Source organism: Saccopteryx leptura, chromosome 1 (assembly GCF_036850995.1).
Source record: "Saccopteryx leptura isolate mSacLep1 chromosome 1, mSacLep1_pri_phased_curated, whole genome shotgun sequence".
Taxonomy (NCBI): Eukaryota; Metazoa; Chordata; class Mammalia; order Chiroptera; family Emballonuridae; genus Saccopteryx; species Saccopteryx leptura.
This window is the reverse complement of record NC_089503.1, coordinates 260097323-260115349: the sequence shown is the minus strand read 5'-3', so window position 1 is coordinate 260115349 and position 18027 is coordinate 260097323. Positions and strand designations below refer to the sequence as shown.

The 18027-nt window shown below is 54.7% G+C and overlaps 2 protein-coding genes and 1 non-coding gene across 4 annotated transcripts in view; all 3 read left to right on the top strand.

The window, feature by feature from the left end:
• ELL (elongation factor for RNA polymerase II) overlaps nucleotides 1-11411 on the top strand; it is an 80994-nt gene extending 69583 nt beyond the window's left edge. The window contains exons 7-12 of the mRNA XM_066350271.1: nucleotides 2199-2295; nucleotides 3562-4036; nucleotides 7163-7229; nucleotides 7483-7654; nucleotides 8846-8890; nucleotides 9702-11411. Coding sequence (XP_066206368.1) covers nucleotides 2199-2295; nucleotides 3562-4036; nucleotides 7163-7229; nucleotides 7483-7654; nucleotides 8846-8890; nucleotides 9702-9818 — 973 coding nt within the window. The 3' untranslated portion in view covers nucleotides 9819-11411. The remainder of the gene's footprint in view (nucleotides 1-2198; nucleotides 2296-3561; nucleotides 4037-7162; nucleotides 7230-7482; nucleotides 7655-8845; nucleotides 8891-9701) is intronic.
• Nucleotides 5352-5510, top strand: LOC136390006 (U1 spliceosomal RNA). Its single transcript, XR_010748537.1, has one exon. It is a non-coding gene; the product is annotated as a U1 spliceosomal RNA (small nuclear RNA).
• ISYNA1 (inositol-3-phosphate synthase 1) lies at nucleotides 8850-17890 on the top strand. Of its 2 annotated transcripts, XM_066350284.1 has the most exons (13): nucleotides 8850-8890; nucleotides 9702-9735; nucleotides 12124-12240; nucleotides 14974-15102; nucleotides 15210-15371; nucleotides 15671-15803; nucleotides 15897-16090; nucleotides 16279-16428; nucleotides 16505-16720; nucleotides 16806-16970; nucleotides 17061-17174; nucleotides 17252-17469; nucleotides 17577-17890. In XM_066350284.1, the coding sequence occupies exons 3-13, from the start codon at nucleotides 12130-12132 to the stop codon at nucleotides 17776-17778; spliced, it is 1794 nt and encodes a 597-aa protein (XP_066206381.1). In that variant the 5' UTR covers nucleotides 8850-8890; nucleotides 9702-9735; nucleotides 12124-12129; the 3' UTR covers nucleotides 17779-17890. The 2 variants fall into 2 exon arrangements, with proteins under 2 accessions (XP_066206381.1, XP_066206379.1); XM_066350282.1 differs by lacking the exons at nucleotides 8850-8890; nucleotides 9702-9735; nucleotides 12124-12240 and adding an exon at nucleotides 14793-14873.
• Nucleotides 17891-18027: the final 137 nt, after the last annotated feature.

Below are 18027 nucleotides of genomic sequence, written 5' to 3'. Positions count from 1 at the left end.
ATTTTAAAAAATATTTGGGACATAATGCATGCTTAAAAAAATTACTGTTTTTTTTTTAAGTTCCAAGTTTTCTACATTACTAACACTTATTTTCATAGCCATCCTAGTGGGTGTGAAGTAGTATCTAATTGTGTTATAGTTTTAATTTGCATTTCCCTGATAAAGAATGATGTTGTGGCCCTGACTGGTTAGCTCAGTTGGTTAGAGCATTGTCTTGAAACAACAAGGTTGCAAGTTCAATCCCTAGTCAGGGCATACACAGGAAGCAACCAGTGAATGCACTACTGAGTGGAACAGCAAATGAATACTTCCTTTCCTCTCTCTGTCTCTCTAAAAATCAATCAATCAATAAAGTTAAGCCCTGGCTAGATAGCTTGGTTGGTTGGAGCAATGACCCGAAGCACAGAATCTGCTTGTTTGATCCCTAGTCAGGGCACATATAGGAACAACTCAATGTTTCTATCTTTCTAGCTCTCTCTCCCTGCCTGTCTCTAAAAAAGAAAGAAAAAAGAAAAGAGAGAGAGAGAGAGAAAGAGAGGGAGGGAGGGAGGGAGGGAGGGAGGGAGGGAGGAAGGAAGGAAGGAAGGAAGGAAGGAAGGAAGGAAGGAAGGAAGGAAGGAAGGAAGGAAGGAAATAATGATGTTGAGCATCTTTTCATGTGCTTATTGGCCATTTGTATATCTTTGGAGAAATGTCTATTCGAGTCCTTTGTCTTTCTGAAGATGTTAAGAATAGTGTTTTTGTTGTTGAGTTAAAGTTTTCATTTCTTTACAGTCTTTCCTTTTCAAATACATTTTCCTGTCTGTTTTGGAGCCTGACATTTGTTGCTTAGAAGCTTTATCCTCCATGAGACTTTCTTAGTGATTCTGACTCCTCTGAAGGGCCCTTCTGTTTGCTCTTTTCCCAAGGACACACGTCTGTCCCTCTTGTTGTCTGTGTGTGGCCCGAACAGCCTTCCAGCACCTGGAGACGGCCTGGGCTCTCTTCTCTCCTGGACATGCTGTGAGCTCTGCAGCAGACCAGGTCCCAGAGCAGGGCTGCCTGGGAGCAATCTGGTGGGACTGACCCTGAGGCTCTGACCCTCAGGCCTCACGATTCTGTGACCTGGGACTCAGTTTTCTGAATTCTCTAGGACAGTCACCACCTGTACTTCTGCTTTACTGTAAAATGTTCTCTTATTCCATTTCTTCTTCATGCCTTTTTAGTGGGGGCCTTGAAAGAGTGTGGACAGAAATGCCAGCCCTTGGTTTTCAGTCTCTAATCAGAGCTCTGGTGGCTTCCCTGTATCTGCTGCCCCTTGGCCACAGATGCCATGTTGCCTAGTGAGCACCTGCATGTTTGGGACCCTTTCTGTGACTCTGCTTGTGTTTTGGGCCACATGCAGGGGACAGCAGCAGTGGTCTAGAGTGTAGCCATTGGTCAGGGAGTCAGGCTTGCTTGTCACTAGTTGGAGCAGCACAGATGTGGTCCCTGAGCCCTTGGACCTCAGCCTCCTTGCTGGGTGAGGAGGGCCCTCAGCACCACACACAGCACCAGAGTCACTAGCAGGGCCTCTGTTTGCATGTCAAGCATATGGGTGTCTGTCGTTTCTTGGCTGCATTGTTCTGCTTAAGTCCAGGTGGGCAAGTAGCCTCCCCTGTCTTCTACAAGGAGGTGCTGTGCCCTAGGTTCAGGAAAGCAGGTGCTGAATCCAAGAGGCCTTCCTGCCACAGACCAGGGCATGTCAGTTCTCTTCTACATTCTCTAATGTTTTCTGCAATGAGCATCATTATTGTACGACAGTTGGGGGTCAGCTCCCCAGTGTCCCAGCTTCCATTGGGAAATAGAACAGACCTGAGTGTTTGGTCAGTTTTACATGGTTTTTTGGTCTCCATGGTAACAGGAGTCTAGATGAGTTGGTTGATCAACTGACCCTTCCCTGGGCACAGGGCACCCAGTGGGCAGTCCTCTGGGCAGTGAATCCACAGCCAAGGTGCAGTTGTGGATAAACTTAGGGTGGGATATACTCTGGTGGTTCTGCTCACCAGGCCTTGACTTACCCATCATGTTTGCCTTCCTCTGGTTCAGGGCAGCAACCCTTCCTGAAATCACTCAGCAAAGGTGGGGACATTGTGGTATCAATGTAGAGACAGGTAGGCCTAGGTGCATCCTGTGGGGCACTGCTTCAAGCCCCCACCCACCCTGCTTCTCCTTCACAGGAAATTGTGCCAGCCGCAGAGTGCAGGTGGCCTCCCTGGAGACTCTGCTGCTGCCAGCCCTCCAGGAGAGCGTGGGAGCTCGGTTTCACCCCCGCAGGTAGGATCAGTGGGTGCGGATATGACAGTGTGGAGGTGCTGATGCTCGTGAAGTGGAGAGCGGGTCTTACCCAGAGCCAGTAGGCTTGACTCAGCCTTGTGTTTGGGGAACCGGTTGGGCCCTTGGCTCAGGGCTGGGACATTTTCTTTAACGAGTAAGCAGCTGCTTGGCTTTCCCCAGACTGGATACCTGGGCCCAGAACCTGGGTGCACTTCCCTTGGACATCTTCCAATAGCGTGGCTAAGGAAAGAGGAGCACCACACTGCCCTGAGCCTGGTGTTTTGTCTCTACCTGGCTCTGCTGCCTCTCAGGGCTGTCGTGAGGGTTCCATAAAATCCAGTGTGCTGACTGCTGCCATTTTAGTCAGTGCTCAGGGCATTTGCGGGAGGTGTTTCACCTGGCTCTGACTGGGGTGGTCTGTGGCCATGCCTCTTTCATCATTGCTTGAGCTTTTTGGTAAAAGCTAACCCCATCCACCTTCGTGTTCTGACTTGTGAGTCCTACATCTGGGCCCCTCTCCTCTTTCCTCCCTTACCCCCCCCCCCCCATCTGCCTCTTTTTTCCCTCTCCCCCTCTTCTCTCCTTCTCCTCTGTCCTGGAGCACCTAGCTCACATCCATGACCCTGAGACCTCCTGTGGAAAGACCAGGTCCATGCATGCCCCAGCTGTGTGGTCTTATTTTACCTATATCTTACTGCTACCCCGTGGTCCTAGTTCTGCTGTCTCTCTTTAGCCATTTTCTTGGGTCAGGGCCACCTGGTCCAGAGCTGGCTGTCCTCCTGTGGTCTGTCTGGCCTTGCTTCACAGTCCTCCATCTAGTCATCTGTGAAATTGGGATGAGACCTGATGTCACCAGGTTGCTGTGAGATGGAAGTAGTCCGGGGTTTGGGGTGATGGGTCTCCACATGTGGGGCAGCATGTGTGTGTCCCTTAGATTTGTCATTACTGTTCTGGTCATCTGGAGAAGATGTTGAACATAGCTGAATTTCAGACCATTCCTTGGAGGTGGTTGGGCCAGTCCACTGATAACCTGGCCACCCTTCCTTCCTCTGCATATGTCCTTAGGGTGGGTACCAAGGTCCTGGCTGGTGTCTGGGCACCCCTGTGTGGCTGGACTAGGCCTTGCAGCAGGGCACTGGGTTTCCTGGGACCTGGGCTACCTGCTGACTTAGCTTAGTTGGCCTGTTGCTGCCCAGCTGCTCCCCAGGGAACAACAGCCACTCCAGACACAGACTCTCCACTAAAATGGTCTCCCTTCCTTCCCAGAAACGGCCTCAGCCTGCTGATTTTATCGACCCCCTGGCCAACAAGAAACCAAGGATATCACACTTCACCCTGAGATCTCAGCCCACTACCAATGGGAAGCTAAGCATGCCTCACAGTCAGGAGGCTCTGCTGCCCACCCCGGGCCCACTGGCTAGCACAGATGCCCATCTACCCCTACGGCTGGATCTTCCGAGGGCACATGATCCTCTGGCCGATGTCAGCAATGACCTGGGCCATAGTGGCTGGGACTGTGATCGTGGGGAAATGGCCACTCCAGCCCCTGCTGCATGCCCCAGCCTGCCCCTGCTGAAGGACTTTGCCCAGCCCAGCAGGCCCCACGGCAGCTCGTCTCGTGGCAAGTCCAAGAAGAAGTCCAAGAAGCACAAGGACAAGGAGAGGGCAGCTGGGGACAGGCACCGGGCTAGGCCACCAGACCTCATGCCTGGCTCCCTTGGAGCCCCACCAGTAGCCCCGGGTAGGTGCCGAGAGGCAGGCCTGGGCAGGGGCTCTGCAGGAGGGTACTGTCAGGAACCTGAGCATTATCTCCACATGATGTCGGGAGTGCTCCTACATTGGTTTGCTCTGCACATTCAGCCCCTCTGCAACATGTGTTCTTACACCGGACATCTGAATGACTCAGCAGTCTCGGACCTGGAGCCTGCTGCCGTTCTTCGTGTGCCAGGCCAGCACTGGGGGCTAGAGACACGGGTCCAACCAAGCTGAGGCTCACAGGAGGGGCAACATACGGGGAGAGAAACAAGTTCCAAGCACAGACACTGAGAGGGGCCAGGGTGGTTTGGGGCCTGCTGGGCTCAGGGAAAGCCGTGGGGAGGGCCCAGTGGGAGAAGGGCAGCACTTGGACTACTATGGATCTCCTGGGGCCTGAAGAGCCTGTGGAGAAAGGGTTTGGGAGGTTGTTCATAAAACAGTAGGTGATAAGATCTAGGACCAGGTCACAGAATGAAGTCACACAGCCAGTGGGGAAGCTGGAAGTCAAGAAATCTGGAGTCTCAGCAGCAGGATGAGGGGTATAAGGCTAGCTTGGGTCATGTACTGAATATGAAAACCTCTGTGGGGCCCAGAGACACTGGGGAGGCACATGGACTAGCCAGGCTGTCAGCAGATCCTGGGTCACCCTGAGTTTACAGCCCCGGGTAAACTGAGCTGAGCACCCCCTGTGGCTGTGAAGTTGATCAGTATGTAGCATCACAATTACAGCCCTGACCCCCCCCCCCACACACACACACGCGCGCGCGCACACACACACACACACACACACACAGTCCCAGGTTTGTCACCTGCTGCAGCTCTGGGACTGTTTCCTCAGGCAGAATCTGAGCTGGGGGCATTCCTGGGATGGCAAAGCTGTTTTTCCTTAAGGCTAATTTTTAAGAAGTTAACTGCCTTCCAGAGAGGCTGTTACAGCCCTTCTCTCTGACTGGAGGGCAGTCCTGGCAGACAAAAGAGTCTTCTGGGTTCCTCTTGGCCCTGCTTTGCCACTAGGCTTCCCAGGGTCTGGGCAGGCAGACTGGGAGAAAATGGTCTGGTTCCCTGAGTGTACTCTGATCCTCTTGCCCAGGGAGACAGGTTCTGAGTGGCCTAGCCCAGTAGCACATTTTCCCAGACGGTAGAAGCAAGACCCATATATCCCTGGCAGGGCCCTAGAAAGGAAGAAGACTGGGGCCAGAAAGATGCAGCCCAGCCTGGCGCCATGCATGGGGCTCAGATCCTGCCTGCTGTGAGTCAGCCAGGTAACTTGTCCCCAGGCTGAGGTAAGAAAGTAAGGTGTAATACCTGGCAGGGGAGATACCATGATCACGAAGGTGGTTTTCCCAGGGCAAGGCTTATCCATTGCACTCCGGATGTGCTGACCCCTGTGATTTCCCCAAATGTGGGAAACTCGACTGCATAATTTGTGGTAGTGGGGACTGCATTTGCGCTCTCCCAATAAAAAGAAAAAGAAAAAAAAAAAAGAAAGTAAGGTGTATAGAGTCAGGCAAGTCAGTGAGTAGATGCCCCCAGGAAGCGTAAGTGCCTGGTATTGATGATCATTTTATCCTAAATCTTGCTGGTGACTCAAATGATAATGATAGGCACAGAGCTCCCAGTGCCCACCTAGAGTCCTCTTCCTCCAGTGCTGCTCTGTGGCTCTTTCTGGGGTATGGGCTATACTCTGCATATACAGGCAAACATATACAAGCAGGAAGCACCCACCTTCCTTAATAGTGGCATTGTTCTCTGGCATGAGGCACCTTCCCACACTTTGGAGAAGATTCTAGGTCAGCACCTGAGAAAGCTTCCCGCATTGATTTAACCCATTCTTCTGTGTGGCATTGTCCCCTAGTGTGGTACTATTGTCCCAGCCCTGCCTAATGATTACCTCTGACCCCCACAGGTGCAGCTGCCTCCTCCTATTGGGCTTTGTTCAGCTAGCCTTAGTCCCATGATTTCCACTAATGCCTTCCAGGGCCACTCTCTTGCCACCCTCATCAGACCACTCCTGAATTCTCTGCCCACCTCCAACTCTTACTCAGGCCATGGAACACTCCTGTGGCCTCAGGATGTTTTCCTGGGAAGGCTGGCCTGTTGGGTTGGGGGCTTAGGCTCAGCTCAGGGCCACTGATCCCAGTGGGCAGGATGGGAACCCTGTTTCTAGGGCCTGCAGTATGAACTCACAACCCCCCTACCCCCAGCTACTGGAGTGATAGCAGTCATGAAAGGGGAACGAAGAGCAGCTGTGGGGAGTATTGCTAGCGAGGTGGAGGCCCTGCAGCAGGAACCATCTTGGCTGGTACAAGGGAGGCCAAGTATTCCAGCAGGAGTAAGGGCCTCAGGTTTGCCACAGGCAGGATACACAGGTATCCTGAGCATCAAGACAGAACATCGTAAGAGGCTGCCTTGCGCTGGGCATGGTCATGGGAGCATGGATCTCAACGTACATCCATTAGGCTTCAGCCCAGGGAACACATTAAAAGCAGCACACTTAGTTGCGGGTGGGGGTGTGCCCAGATGCCTACCACCTAAGTGTGAAACCAGATTTAGATGGCTGGGTAAATGGCTCTCCTTTCACTTGGGTTCTGCTACAAAACGATGAAGCCTCTTCTATGAAGGGAAAAGTCATCTTGAAGTTGGGGGCTGGGGGTAGGTACATTAGATTGTAGTTTCATTTGACTATAATCTGGGCAGGCCTTGGTCCCTTGTCTTCAAGCCCCACCACAAGGTGTGCCCCCTTCGTGACTCTGGTCCAGCCCTGTTCTGGGGCTGCTTTAGGTCCCAGAGGCCCTCGTCTGATGGGAACAGTGGAAGCACCAGGTGGGGCTTAGACCATTGACTCCATTAGCAGAGAGATGCAGGCAGGTTTGAGGTTTCTTCTGGGACCATCTGTCTGTCCTTCACGGCTGGAGACCAAACATCTCAGGAACTTGGTTGCTATACACTTACACATCTGTGGTTCAGGAACATACATGCGCACATAAAGGAAAGGCTGAGGTTCCTGTGGGTTCAGCAGGGTCCCACAATCTCTCATAGCCCCTCTGTCATCCCTCCTGTGTCCTTCAGACAATGAAGAGAACCCTTTGCAGATCTCATTTGCTCTCTGTAGGTTCAAACGGGACCTGCAACAGCTCAAGTGTTCCCACATCAACCTCGGAGACACCTGACTACTTGCTGTGAGTACCTCCTTTTGGCCTCTCTTCTCCCCGGGACTTCAACCTTGCCATCCACTCCCCACCCACACTGCAGCTCAGTGGCAGGAAGAGTGAGTCTGAGTCCCTCTGGGCCGATTCCAGTCACTCAGCCTCTTCTAGGCCAGGCTCATGCTTGAGTAGGGCACTTCCTGGTTGGGGCTGGCCGTGTGGCCATGGGCACTCCAGCCTCTCTGCAACAGCCCCTGAGCCCCACTGTTCTCTCTTCCCTTTCCAGAAAATACGCCACTATCTCCTCCTCAGAGCAGCGCCAAAGCTACAAGAATGACTTCAATGCTGAGTACAGTGAGTACCGAGACCTGCATGCCCGCATCGAACAGATCACTCGGCGCTTCACACAGCTGGACGCCCAGCTCAGGCAGCTCTCCCAGGGCTCTGAGGAGTATGAGGTAAGGCCCCCTGCCTGTACCCCACCCTGAGGGGGATGGGCCTGTTTCTCAGGGTCCAGCTAAGACCAAGACCTTTAAACTTAACTCCTGCCCTCCCTGTTGAGGAGGGTCTGTGTCAATATTTTGCACCCTCATGGACTGGCAGGTGGCCACCCCTTGCTGGTCACTTGGTCCCTGGGCTCTGCCACAGGAGCCCAAAGGCCCTCTGTCTGCTTGGCCTCCTCTGCAGTGGGGACTGTGGAGCCAGCTCTGCAGGTGGAACATGAGCTCAGGGATAGGGGTGATGTTTGGAGCAGCCAAGAAAGTCGGGCCAGGGAATAGTGGGTTGGGGCACCTGTGTCCCACCTGTGAGAGTACCTGAGGTCCTCTCTGTAGCCTGCTACCCATATCATAGGGGATATAACAACCAGAAAGGGATGGGCCAGGCCACATTGTACCCTGTGGCCCATTTGTGTGCTATCAGAGCCACAGTGGGAGGTGGGGTGGGATGGAGCATCCCTGTGGTCCTCCCACCTGTACTAGGAGTCCCTTGTCCACTAGCCTACGGCCCATGAGCTCCCTAAGCCTCCATGTGGGAGCACCCTGAAGTGGGACAGTTTTACAAAATAAACCAGCTCTGGAACACCAGCCTCTTGAGCCACCTTTCAGAGTTGGTCACCTGACTGCAGGGCAAGTCTTATTAGTTAGGGGTCAGGGTCTTTCTCCACTGGCAGAGGCTGCTTCAGTTTCCAAAGGAGTCTGCTCTTGATTGAAGTAGTGATAGGGGTTCTGAGAGTCTGGGACAGATGAGCCCCCAGGGCATCCCATCCTTCCTCTTCCCTGCTCCCATGGAAATACACCTCAGCATCCCTCTGCATTTTCAGGTGGTTATGGGCTTCTGTGCTTAGCCTTGAACAGTGGACAATCAGCTGGGTTGCAAGGGAAGAAGGCCATCTGCCTGCTCTTTGCCCCCTTCCACTGTCCTGGCTTGTCCCTGAGGCTAGGCCCCTGCACCTTGACCCCTGATCCAGCTTCCTTCCCCCAGCTTGCCCTTCCTCTGTACTTAGGTTAGCTTTCCTCAGGGCCACCTGGAGGCTATTCACCCAGGCCAGTGGTGATATATATAGGTCATGGGTTACTAGGGAGGCCCCCCACCCACTTGGAACTTCCTGCAATTGGGAACATTGTTTTCTTTCTCTTTCTTTTCTCTAGACTACTCGTGGACAGATTTTGCAGGAATATCGCAAAATCAAAAAGGTAAGTCTCGACCCCATTGTTGGGGTGGTAGGAAGTAGCGTCTGTTCATGCATCCCAGTGACCTCCAGCTTTCCCACTGCTTGGTGGTGCAACCCCTAAAGTCAAGGAAAGGAGACAAAGTGCCCAGCTTCAAGTTCTGTTCTGGCAGGGACACCCAGCCTCATTAGCTTGGGGCCCTGTCTTGGGATCCCTAAAGATATGTGAGGTAGCTTCTCACTGATGCTTGGTCAAGGTGATAATCAGCTTTTTTTTTTTTTTTTTTTTTTAAAGATTTTATTTATTCATTATAGAGAGGGGAGAGAGAGAGAGAGAAGGGGGGAGGAGCAGGAAGCATCAACTCCCATATGTGCCTTGATCAGGCAAGCCCAGGGTTTTGAACCAGCAACCTCAGCGTTTCCAGGTTGTCGCTTTATCCACTGCGCCACCACAGGTCAGGCTGATAATCAGCTTTTATGTCTGAAGGCTAGCTGTGGGTTCACCATGTGTGTTTTCCTGCTGCCAGCTGGTTTTCTATCAGCCAGGCCCTTGCCCAGCCTGGAGGCTTCATGCCGATCTTTCCTCTGACCCTCACCCTGGCCATGGCCCCACTTCCCAGGGTAGGATCTGAGGCTTGGAAAGGACATTAGCGCAGAGCTCTGGTCCAAGATGGAGCAGGGGTCCGTGTCATTGCCCAGAGGACACTGGCCTGTAAGCAGAAGCAATAGGAGGAGCCTGAGGTGGTCAGTAGGCTAGCATCGCCACACAGGGCAGTACCCATGACAGCCATGCTACAGGATGCCAGGACTTGCCTCACCCATTGCTCTTTTAACAGACCAACACCAACTACAGCCAGGAGAAGCACCGTTGTGAGTACCTGCACAGCAAGCTGGCCCACATCAAGAAGCTCATTGCTGAGTATGACCAGCGGCAGCTGCAGGCTTGGCCCTAGTGCCAGGCCACAGGGCAGGAGCCCCCCCTCCCTGGACTGACCCTTCTGGATGGCAGAGGAGCAAGGGGAGGGGGGCAGGGGGAGCTAAAAAAAAGGGGAAAATTTTATTTAATAAAATAAACACAAGGAAGACACATTCATCTGAGCCAACAACGCTGGCTTTCAGGGGAGCCCCTGCAGACTTGGCACCCACAGGTCACAGATTCAGGTGGAGTGTTTCAATCCCTGGCTTCTGTACCTCCTGAGCAGCCCCCACCCAGGACAAGCTCCCCAGGAAGCCCACCTCTTCGCTGACTACAGCCCAAGGGGCTTCACCTCCCTCTTACCAGAAGACTTGGCCGGCCTGCCTGCCTGCCTTTTATAGTTTTATACAAAGACAGCCACTTTTAGCTACTGCTCATGAGACTTGAGTCTATTTTTGTATGAAAGAGAAGCATCTTTTTTCTAAACCTGTGCTTCCCCTCCTTGGATGCCCAGGGTCTAGACACTGCCCTGTGTCCTTTCTGCAGTATTATGGATGCCATTGGAAAGTTTGGGTGAAGGACCAGCCTTGGTCACTTTCCCATGCTGGGCTCTGGCTGAGTGCCCAGCTGGGCCCTCCGGGCCCAAGCAAGGGTGTGTTTTTTCTAAGGGGTTGTAAAGGCTGGGTCGACCCCCCAGGTCTATTTTAAGAACTCCAGCTGGCTCCTGGAGCAGCTGCTGGAGCCCCTGGCCTATCACTATTTTAGGCCCTCAGCTGTCGGGGGCACTGGGGTTCTCTGTGCTACAAGCTTATTATGCAGCAACAGTGCTAGACTTTATTCCATGTTCTCAATTTCCCCTTTGCTGCTGCTTTCCATGTCATATTGTTGAGATCTCACTCCATTCCTTAGTCCCTTCATGGGTCCTGGGGTTGTCTTAGCAGAGCCACCACAGGGTATACACTCAGGGAGGGACTGGGGGGTCGGTGAGGTCAGGGGGCCGCCAAGAGCGAGCTTAGAAAAGGCTCCTGGTCCACCCACAACGGGGGGCATAGGCTGTATGGACACCCCAATTGCTGCTTAGTCACTGTGCCTCGTATAGTGTCCTCCAGAGCATTGGGGAGCTGTGTGTGCGTGTTTGTGTGTGTGTGTGGTGGGGTCTGAGGTTTGTACTCAGATTCAGGGACACCTTCAGTGGGGTGGCAGGTGGCTATGACCCAAACCCACAGAGGGAGCAACAATGCTCACAGGCAAAGCTTTGGGGTTTCTCCTGATGGTTTCCCAAAGAGCAGACCCTTTGTGAATGCCTGTACTGTGCCCATCCCCCGATCTATTCCACAGGCTGGGTGCCTGATCACCAAGGAAACTCATCCTTCATGTTACTAGCTGTTGTATTGTTTTCATTTGGGACAGAGTGGGTGAAGGGCTGAGCAGACCCTGTACTCTTGAGTTGTTCAGACAGCTGTGTACATGGACAGGCAGACTGGTGACAAAGGATCATTTAAAGAAGCCCAGCCCTCTGCCCTGGGAACCCGGTCAAGGGACTTTCAGTTGAATTTCCTTTTTGTTGTTTGTTTTTTATTCTTTTCTTTTAAGGAATTATGAAGCTAAGAAAAGTTTTATGCTTTGGGGGTTGATGGACAAAAGTTCTAGCTGATTAAACTTAACTTATTGATACTGTTTTTTTTTCCTATTAATATTGTACTGTGGAGAAAAACTATATTGAGCCATGGAGTTGGTGTTTACAAGAACTTTTCACTTTTGCCAAAATGTTACAATTGAAAAGCATCCACATCTTCAGTTTCCTAATATTTTCTGAAAAGATCTAGTGTCCTTTTTGTACACTAAACAGGTGAATGCTGATTATTTTCAACCTACAATAAATTTCACTGAACTGAATCTAGCAGCCCAAGCTGTGTGGGTTTGTCTGTAACAGCCAGGTGGCCCTGGTCTCCTGTGGGGCTGGGCTGGGGTCAGGCCATGGGGAACAAGCAGAGAAGACATTCTGGGCAGTCTGCCTGAGCTGCTGCCCAGGATCAAAGACAGCAGGTGGAGGCTGACCTGACAGGTGGTGGGTCCTGCAGGTGCCAGGGCAGGAGGCTAAGACTGCCTGATCACAGGTAAGAAAAGGCAGAAAAACTAGGGTTGCAGGGGCCATGGGGAGCCACGGCAGGTGTATGAGCAGGGCAGTGTCCTGCCCCCTGACTGCAGTATGGATAGGATGAGTAAAGCAGGGTGTCCCTAGGCCTCCAGCAGAGCCATGTAGGGTAGGGTAGCACCCTTATTTGGGGAAACTATGACTGATGAAAACAGTGGTGTGTAACTTTATATTTTGTTCCTCCTAGGCTGGCATGCTGGGGCATCCCCTGTGCCCCCCCAGTGGGGACAGGGATGCTGAGGCCCATTGGAGCCCCATAGGCCCAGGACAACAGTGGGATGGTCGTCCTTATACCAAATCCCAGGTGAGGAGCCAAAGGTTTAGGTCCTGGGCTCCAAGGACACAGTTGGGTGGGGTGAGTGTTATTTTGGGAGGGAAAAACTGATAAAGCATAAGACCAGGATTAATGTCCAGGGGTCAGGGCTGTGGGCCTAAGTCACGCTGGTGGCCCCCTGGCCAGTGATCTTGACCTAAGTTCTGAGAAGGCCCAAGAATCCAAGGGATGTGGGAGGCAAGGTCAGACAGGCCTGACAGGGCAGAGTGTACCCTGCTCCCCACTGTCCTGGCCACCACATTCTTCCAGGGGATAACAATGTCCCTGTCCCCACACCCCAGGCCCAGGCTAACATCTGCTTCCTTCTGTCCTGTCACACCTCAGCCTCATCTGCCCTCGGCCAGCCTTGCCCACAGCCCCCCACACTGCCCAGCAGCACCTTGGCCATCACCTCTTTAGTGCACTGCAGCTGCAGGCAGTTGGTTCCCTGACCATCCTTCCTAAGCCAGCGGCACCTTGAGCCCAGCCCCCCTTGAGACCTATAGTGTAGTGGAGGGACTCGGGGCTGCCACCCCCTTCCACCTCTTGCTGGATAATATCCCTGATTGTCCTTCCACCAGCACCCAGATCCCACAGCTCCTCCTGGGCACTGGCACTCAGCAGTAACCAAGACAGCTCTTCCCTTGCCCTTGGGAGCCTGTGGTTTGGTGGAGACAGTGCAGTCTGGATGGTGGTCCTTAGTTACTAACCACTTACCTCCAGGCAGCAGTCACCCCATATTACACACCCCTCCTAGCAGACATCTTAGAGTGAGGAATAGTCTCTCCCAGCTGTTTCCAGCTGCCTCCATCACTCCCCCTCCAGAGCCTGCCTGGGCCCACTCTGCCCCACCAGCCTCCTGTGAGCACCTCCCACACACTGCCCTGGAAATGCTGGGGTTTCCCATGGCTGTGTCTTGGGGCCTTCTCTCTCTGCACATGTTCCCGTGACATCATATCTGTCTTGGAGGTGCCAGCTCCCTCTATGACTTTCCAACCCTTCGACACCAACTGGATATCCAACAGTTCAGTTTCCAGGGCTGGCATCACTCCCCCCAGGTTAAGCTGCTCAGTCCCACAAGATTGCCCCCAACTTGAGACACTAGCCACAAGTTCCTGGCCACCCATATTTCTGAACAGTAGGCTATAAATTAAGGTTTTGGATGATCCTCTCCTATGTTTGGTAATTTGCTAGAATGGTTCACAGTGCAGGAAAATATTTCAACAGCCAAAGGGAGAAGATACAAAGGGCAGTGTGTGGGCAATTGGCACAGGGCTTCCATGCTCACTCTTGGTGTGCCACCTTCCCAGCACCTCAGGTTTTCATCCATACCCCATTATTTAGGGGGTTTTATGGAGGTTACATTATGTAGATGGGATTGAGTAAATCACTGGCCACTGGTGATCAAACTCAGTCTCCACCCAGGAACCAAGACAAAACCCAAACACACCATACTTTCTGTCACCATCCCTGAGCGTCTACTGTGGTTCCCCACACAACCTCCCTGCCCCCAGGCTGCCTTTTCATCTGCTTCTGAACCCAGGTTTTTGTCTAGGCAGTTCTTCCTATCTCTTGATAAGATATGTCCAGATTTCAAGACACCTTCCAGTAGTCTTCTCCTGGCATCCTGCCCTGACCAGCCCTCCCTCTGAGTTCCCTCCAGCTGGGGGTGCCAGCACCAACTCCCTAACACTGGGGACCCTTTGAGAGCAAAGCTTGGGGCGTCTTAGAATCCTGTCCCCTCAAGGCCAGGCCCTGACCATGTTTCCTGTCAATGTTCCCAACTATCCACCTTTTGGGCCAACCCCAGTGGTGGAAACTTCAGCCAGAGGAGGCCGCTTGTTTTGGAAAGTTCCTGGGGGAGCCACCCCCGCCCACCAGCTAGGTTCCCACGCTCCCTTATCACTGAGTGCTAGGGTATGCGATTCAGTGCAAGCCTAGCTCCTCCCCAGCTGGCTTCCTGGGTCTTGCCCATTCCCTTTTCTCCTGTGCCTACCTAACAGCTCCCCCTGAACCTGGCGCTGCCAAGCCCTCCTGCTATAGCTGGGGAAACCACAGGACCCCCCATATGAGCCTTGTCAGAAGTCAGAGTGCTTGGTGGATGCTACTGCTCAGAAGAAAGGGAAGGCAGCATGGGCTGGAAGAATGTCTTGCTTTGAGGTCAAGTCTTAGCTGAGTCCTCTGCCTGTTTCCCCTGCAGTAGCTCGGCCCAGGGTCACCACCCTCATAGGCCCAGCCACTCTGCCTTTTGGGACCTGGTGCTCACTTGCAGCCTTAATGCTATCTTGTGAAATGGGGCTAAGGGGCTGCACACCCAACAGGCTGTGGTCTGAAGTGAATTCACGCATCCCGTACTCTGGCCAGGGTATTCGGCCCACGTGGATATCCAGCAGCAACTGGCAGGGAGGACGCCTGATGGCCTCGTAGGCTCTGCACTGTAGGGCCTCGAACCCTAGTTCAAGGCCAGCGAGCCCCTCCCCCCTCCCCCCCCCCCCCCCCGCACCCCTCGCCCCAGCACGGGTGGAGCGAGGGGCGGAGTGAGGGCGGGGCCGCGGCTCTTTTCTCTAGAGTTCGCGCGCCACAAGCTCTAGCTGTGCACTGCTGTCTGAACCGACTCTTCGTTGGTGAGTGGGGCCCCAGGTGGGATGCAGGTCCAGCGAATTGAAGTCGGTTTGGCCCGTTCTCGTGTTCCTGCTGACTTCCTACCAACCCTGTGCCCCCCAGTTCGCCGTGATGGAGGCCACAGCCCAGTTTGTGGTCGAAAGCCCCGACGTGGTCTATAGCCCTGAGGCCATCGAGGCACAATACGAGTACCGGACGACAAGCGTCAGCCGCGAGGACGGCGTCCTCAAGGTGGGCAAGGGACCAGGAGGCCGGGGACTAGGGGACCTAAGGAGCCGGGAGGAGGTGGGATTGCCCAACGTCTATGGCCCGTGGCTCACTGCGCCAACTGCCCCCAGGTGCACCCCTCGTCTACGCGCTTCACCTTCCGGACCGCCCGGCAGGTGCCCCGCCTCGGGGTCATGCTCGTTGGCTGGGGCGGCAACAATGGCTCCACGCTCACCGCTGCTGTGCTGGCAAACCGGCTGCGCCTGTCCTGGCCCACCCGAATGGGTCGCAAGGTGGGTGGGGGGTTGGATGGGGTGCTGCGAAATAGAGTTCCACGGCCGTCCGTGCAGGAAGGGATGGGCTCGGAGAGGATAGGTTCATCGGGAGGGGTTTCCACTGGGACGGGGATTCTTAGGGTCTTAAGGAGGCGGAGCCTAAGATAGTGGCGGGCTCTGGATAGGGACCTCTGGAGAGGGAGCGGCTTCCGCCCAGGCTGGTAGCGGAGCTAAAGCTCCCACAGTAGGGCGGGGCCCGCGGGCCCTCCCACACCACGCCTACCCTTACCGTCACTCTGTCCCCCTGCCGCCCCCAGGAGGCCAACTACTATGGCTCGCTGACGCAGGCAGGCACCGTTAGCCTGGGCCTGGACGCTGAGGGCCAGGAGGTGTTCGTGCCCTTCTGCGCGCTGCTGCCCATGGTGTCGCCAAACGACCTCGTGTTCGACGGTGGGCGGGGCCCTGGGCTGGGGGTGGGGTGGGAGACGGGGCCTGGAGGGGGCCCAGCTGCTGGGCCTGGATGAGCCTGAGGGTCGCCCCCAGGCTGGGACATATCGTCGCTGAACCTGGCCGAGGCAATGCGGCGGGCGCAGGTGCTGGATTGGGGGCTGCAGGAGCAGCTATGGCCGCACATGGAAGCCCTGCACCCAAGGCCCTCGGTCTACATCCCAGAGTTCATCGCAGCTAACCAGAGCGCGCGCGCGGACAACCTCATCCCTGGCACGCGTGCGCAGCAGGTGCGGCGCTTGTTCCCACTACCATTCCCCCCATCACCACCACCTGTTTCCCGTTCAACCTCGCGTTGTTCCCTTTTTATCCCCATGCTCCCATCCAGAGGGTCCAGGCCCCTCTTTGCACTTGAGGAGCTGAGTAGCCCAGGCTTCCACGAGTCAGGGGGCCTGTACTACCTTCCCCCCCTCCCTAGTTGGAGCAAATCCGCAGGGACATCCGCGACTTCCGGTCCCGCGCCGGGCTGGACAAAGTCATTGTGCTGTGGACGGCGAACACAGAGCGCTTCTGCGAACTCATTCCGGGCCTCAATGACACTGCTGAAAACCTGCTGCATACAATTCAGGTGGGTGCACCCCAAGGTGGAGCATGGTCAGGGCCATCTCAAGACCCCTCCACTGACTGACCGCCTGCTCCCGCAGCTAGATCTGGAGGTGTCACCCTCCACACTCTTTGCTGTGGCCAGCATCTTGGAGGGCTGTGCCTTCCTCAATGGGTCCCCGCAGAATACTCTGGTGCCTGGTGCGCTAGAGCTGGCACAGCAGCACCGTGTCTTTGTGGGTGGAGATGACTTCAAGTCAGGCCAAACCAAGGTGAAGTCTGTGCTCGTTGACTTCCTTATCAGCTCTGGCCTCAAGGTACGTGGCTCCCGGGGTGGGGTCTAGACTCCGGACTCTTGCACTGCAGAGCCTGCAGTATCCACGGGGCCCCTTGTTCTCGCAGACCATGTCCATCGTGAGCTACAACCACCTGGGCAACAATGACGGGCAGAACCTCTCAGCGCCACTACAGTTCCGTTCCAAGGAGGTGTCCAAGAGCAGTGTGGTGGAGGACATGGTGCAGAGCAATCCAGTGCTTTATGCACCCAGCGAGGAGCCTGACCACTGCGTGTGTGGGGCACAGGACATGGGATTGGGGGGAACAGTGGGGTACCCGGCAGAGGAGGACAGACCCATGTGACCCTATGCTGCCCTTCAGGTAGTTATCAAGTACGTGCCATACGTGGGCGACAGCAAACGCGCAATGGATGAGTATACTTCGGAGCTGATGCTGGGCGGCACCAACACCCTGGTGCTGCACAACACCTGCGAGGTGCGAAGTTCATGGGGGAAGGAGTGGGACCGCCCACTTGCCTGCCCCATCCTCTGCCTGACCCACCTGCCCCTCAGGACTCGCTCCTGGCTGCACCTATCATGCTGGACCTGGTGCTGTTGACCGAGCTGTGCCAGCGTGTGAGCTTCTGCACTGACTCAGACCCAGAGCCACAGGGCTTCCACCCAGTGCTATCGCTGCTAGGCTTCCTCTTCAAGGCACCCCTGGCTCCACCTGGCAGCCCTGTGGTCAACGCACTCTTCCGACAGCGCAGTTGCATCGAGAACATCCTCAGGTATGCACCATCTGGGGGCCCTACCCTTGGTCCTGTGCTCACTGGTAGGGCTGCACAAAGGGCCCTAGGGTTTGGAGGCCCTGCTGAATCCTCCACCTGTCCCCCAGGGCCTGCGTGGGGCTTCCACCACAGAACCACATGTTTCTGGAGCACAAGATGGAGCGCCCTAGCGTCAAGCGAGTGGGTTATGTGGCTGCCTCCTGCCATGTGTCTTGCAAGAAAGAGTCAGCGCCAGCAGCCCCCAATGGCTATACTGGTGACGCCAATGGGCACTCACAGGCTGAGGCACCCCTGATGTCCACCACCTGAGTCAATGGCCATATAGCTCTCCACAACTCCTACCCCCATTGCCCCTTTGGAACCCACCCTTCCAGGCACACCCCCCCCCCCCCAATATAAAGCAATAAAGGCATTGCCACTATCAGCCACACCTGTGGGTTTTGGAGGTCTTTGACTTAACCCTAACCAACCCCCAATTTTTACCTGGTAAGACCTACTCTTTAAAACTTGTCCCAATCACCAGGGAGGGACCTTCCAGAATCCCCAGGGCTTCTGTGT

Coding starts and splice junctions, on each gene's coding strand:
- ISYNA1 (XM_066350284.1), top strand. CDS start 12,130: ATGCTGGGGCATCCCCTGTGCCCCCCCAGTGGGGACAGGGATGCTGAG. Junction 15,372..15,670: donor CCACCCGAATGGGTCGCAAG/GTGGGTGGGGGG, acceptor TGCCGCCCCCAG/GAGGCCAACTACTATGGCTC. Junction 15,804..15,896: donor AAACGACCTCGTGTTCGACG/GTGGGCGGGGCC, acceptor GGTCGCCCCCAG/GCTGGGACATATCGTCGCTG.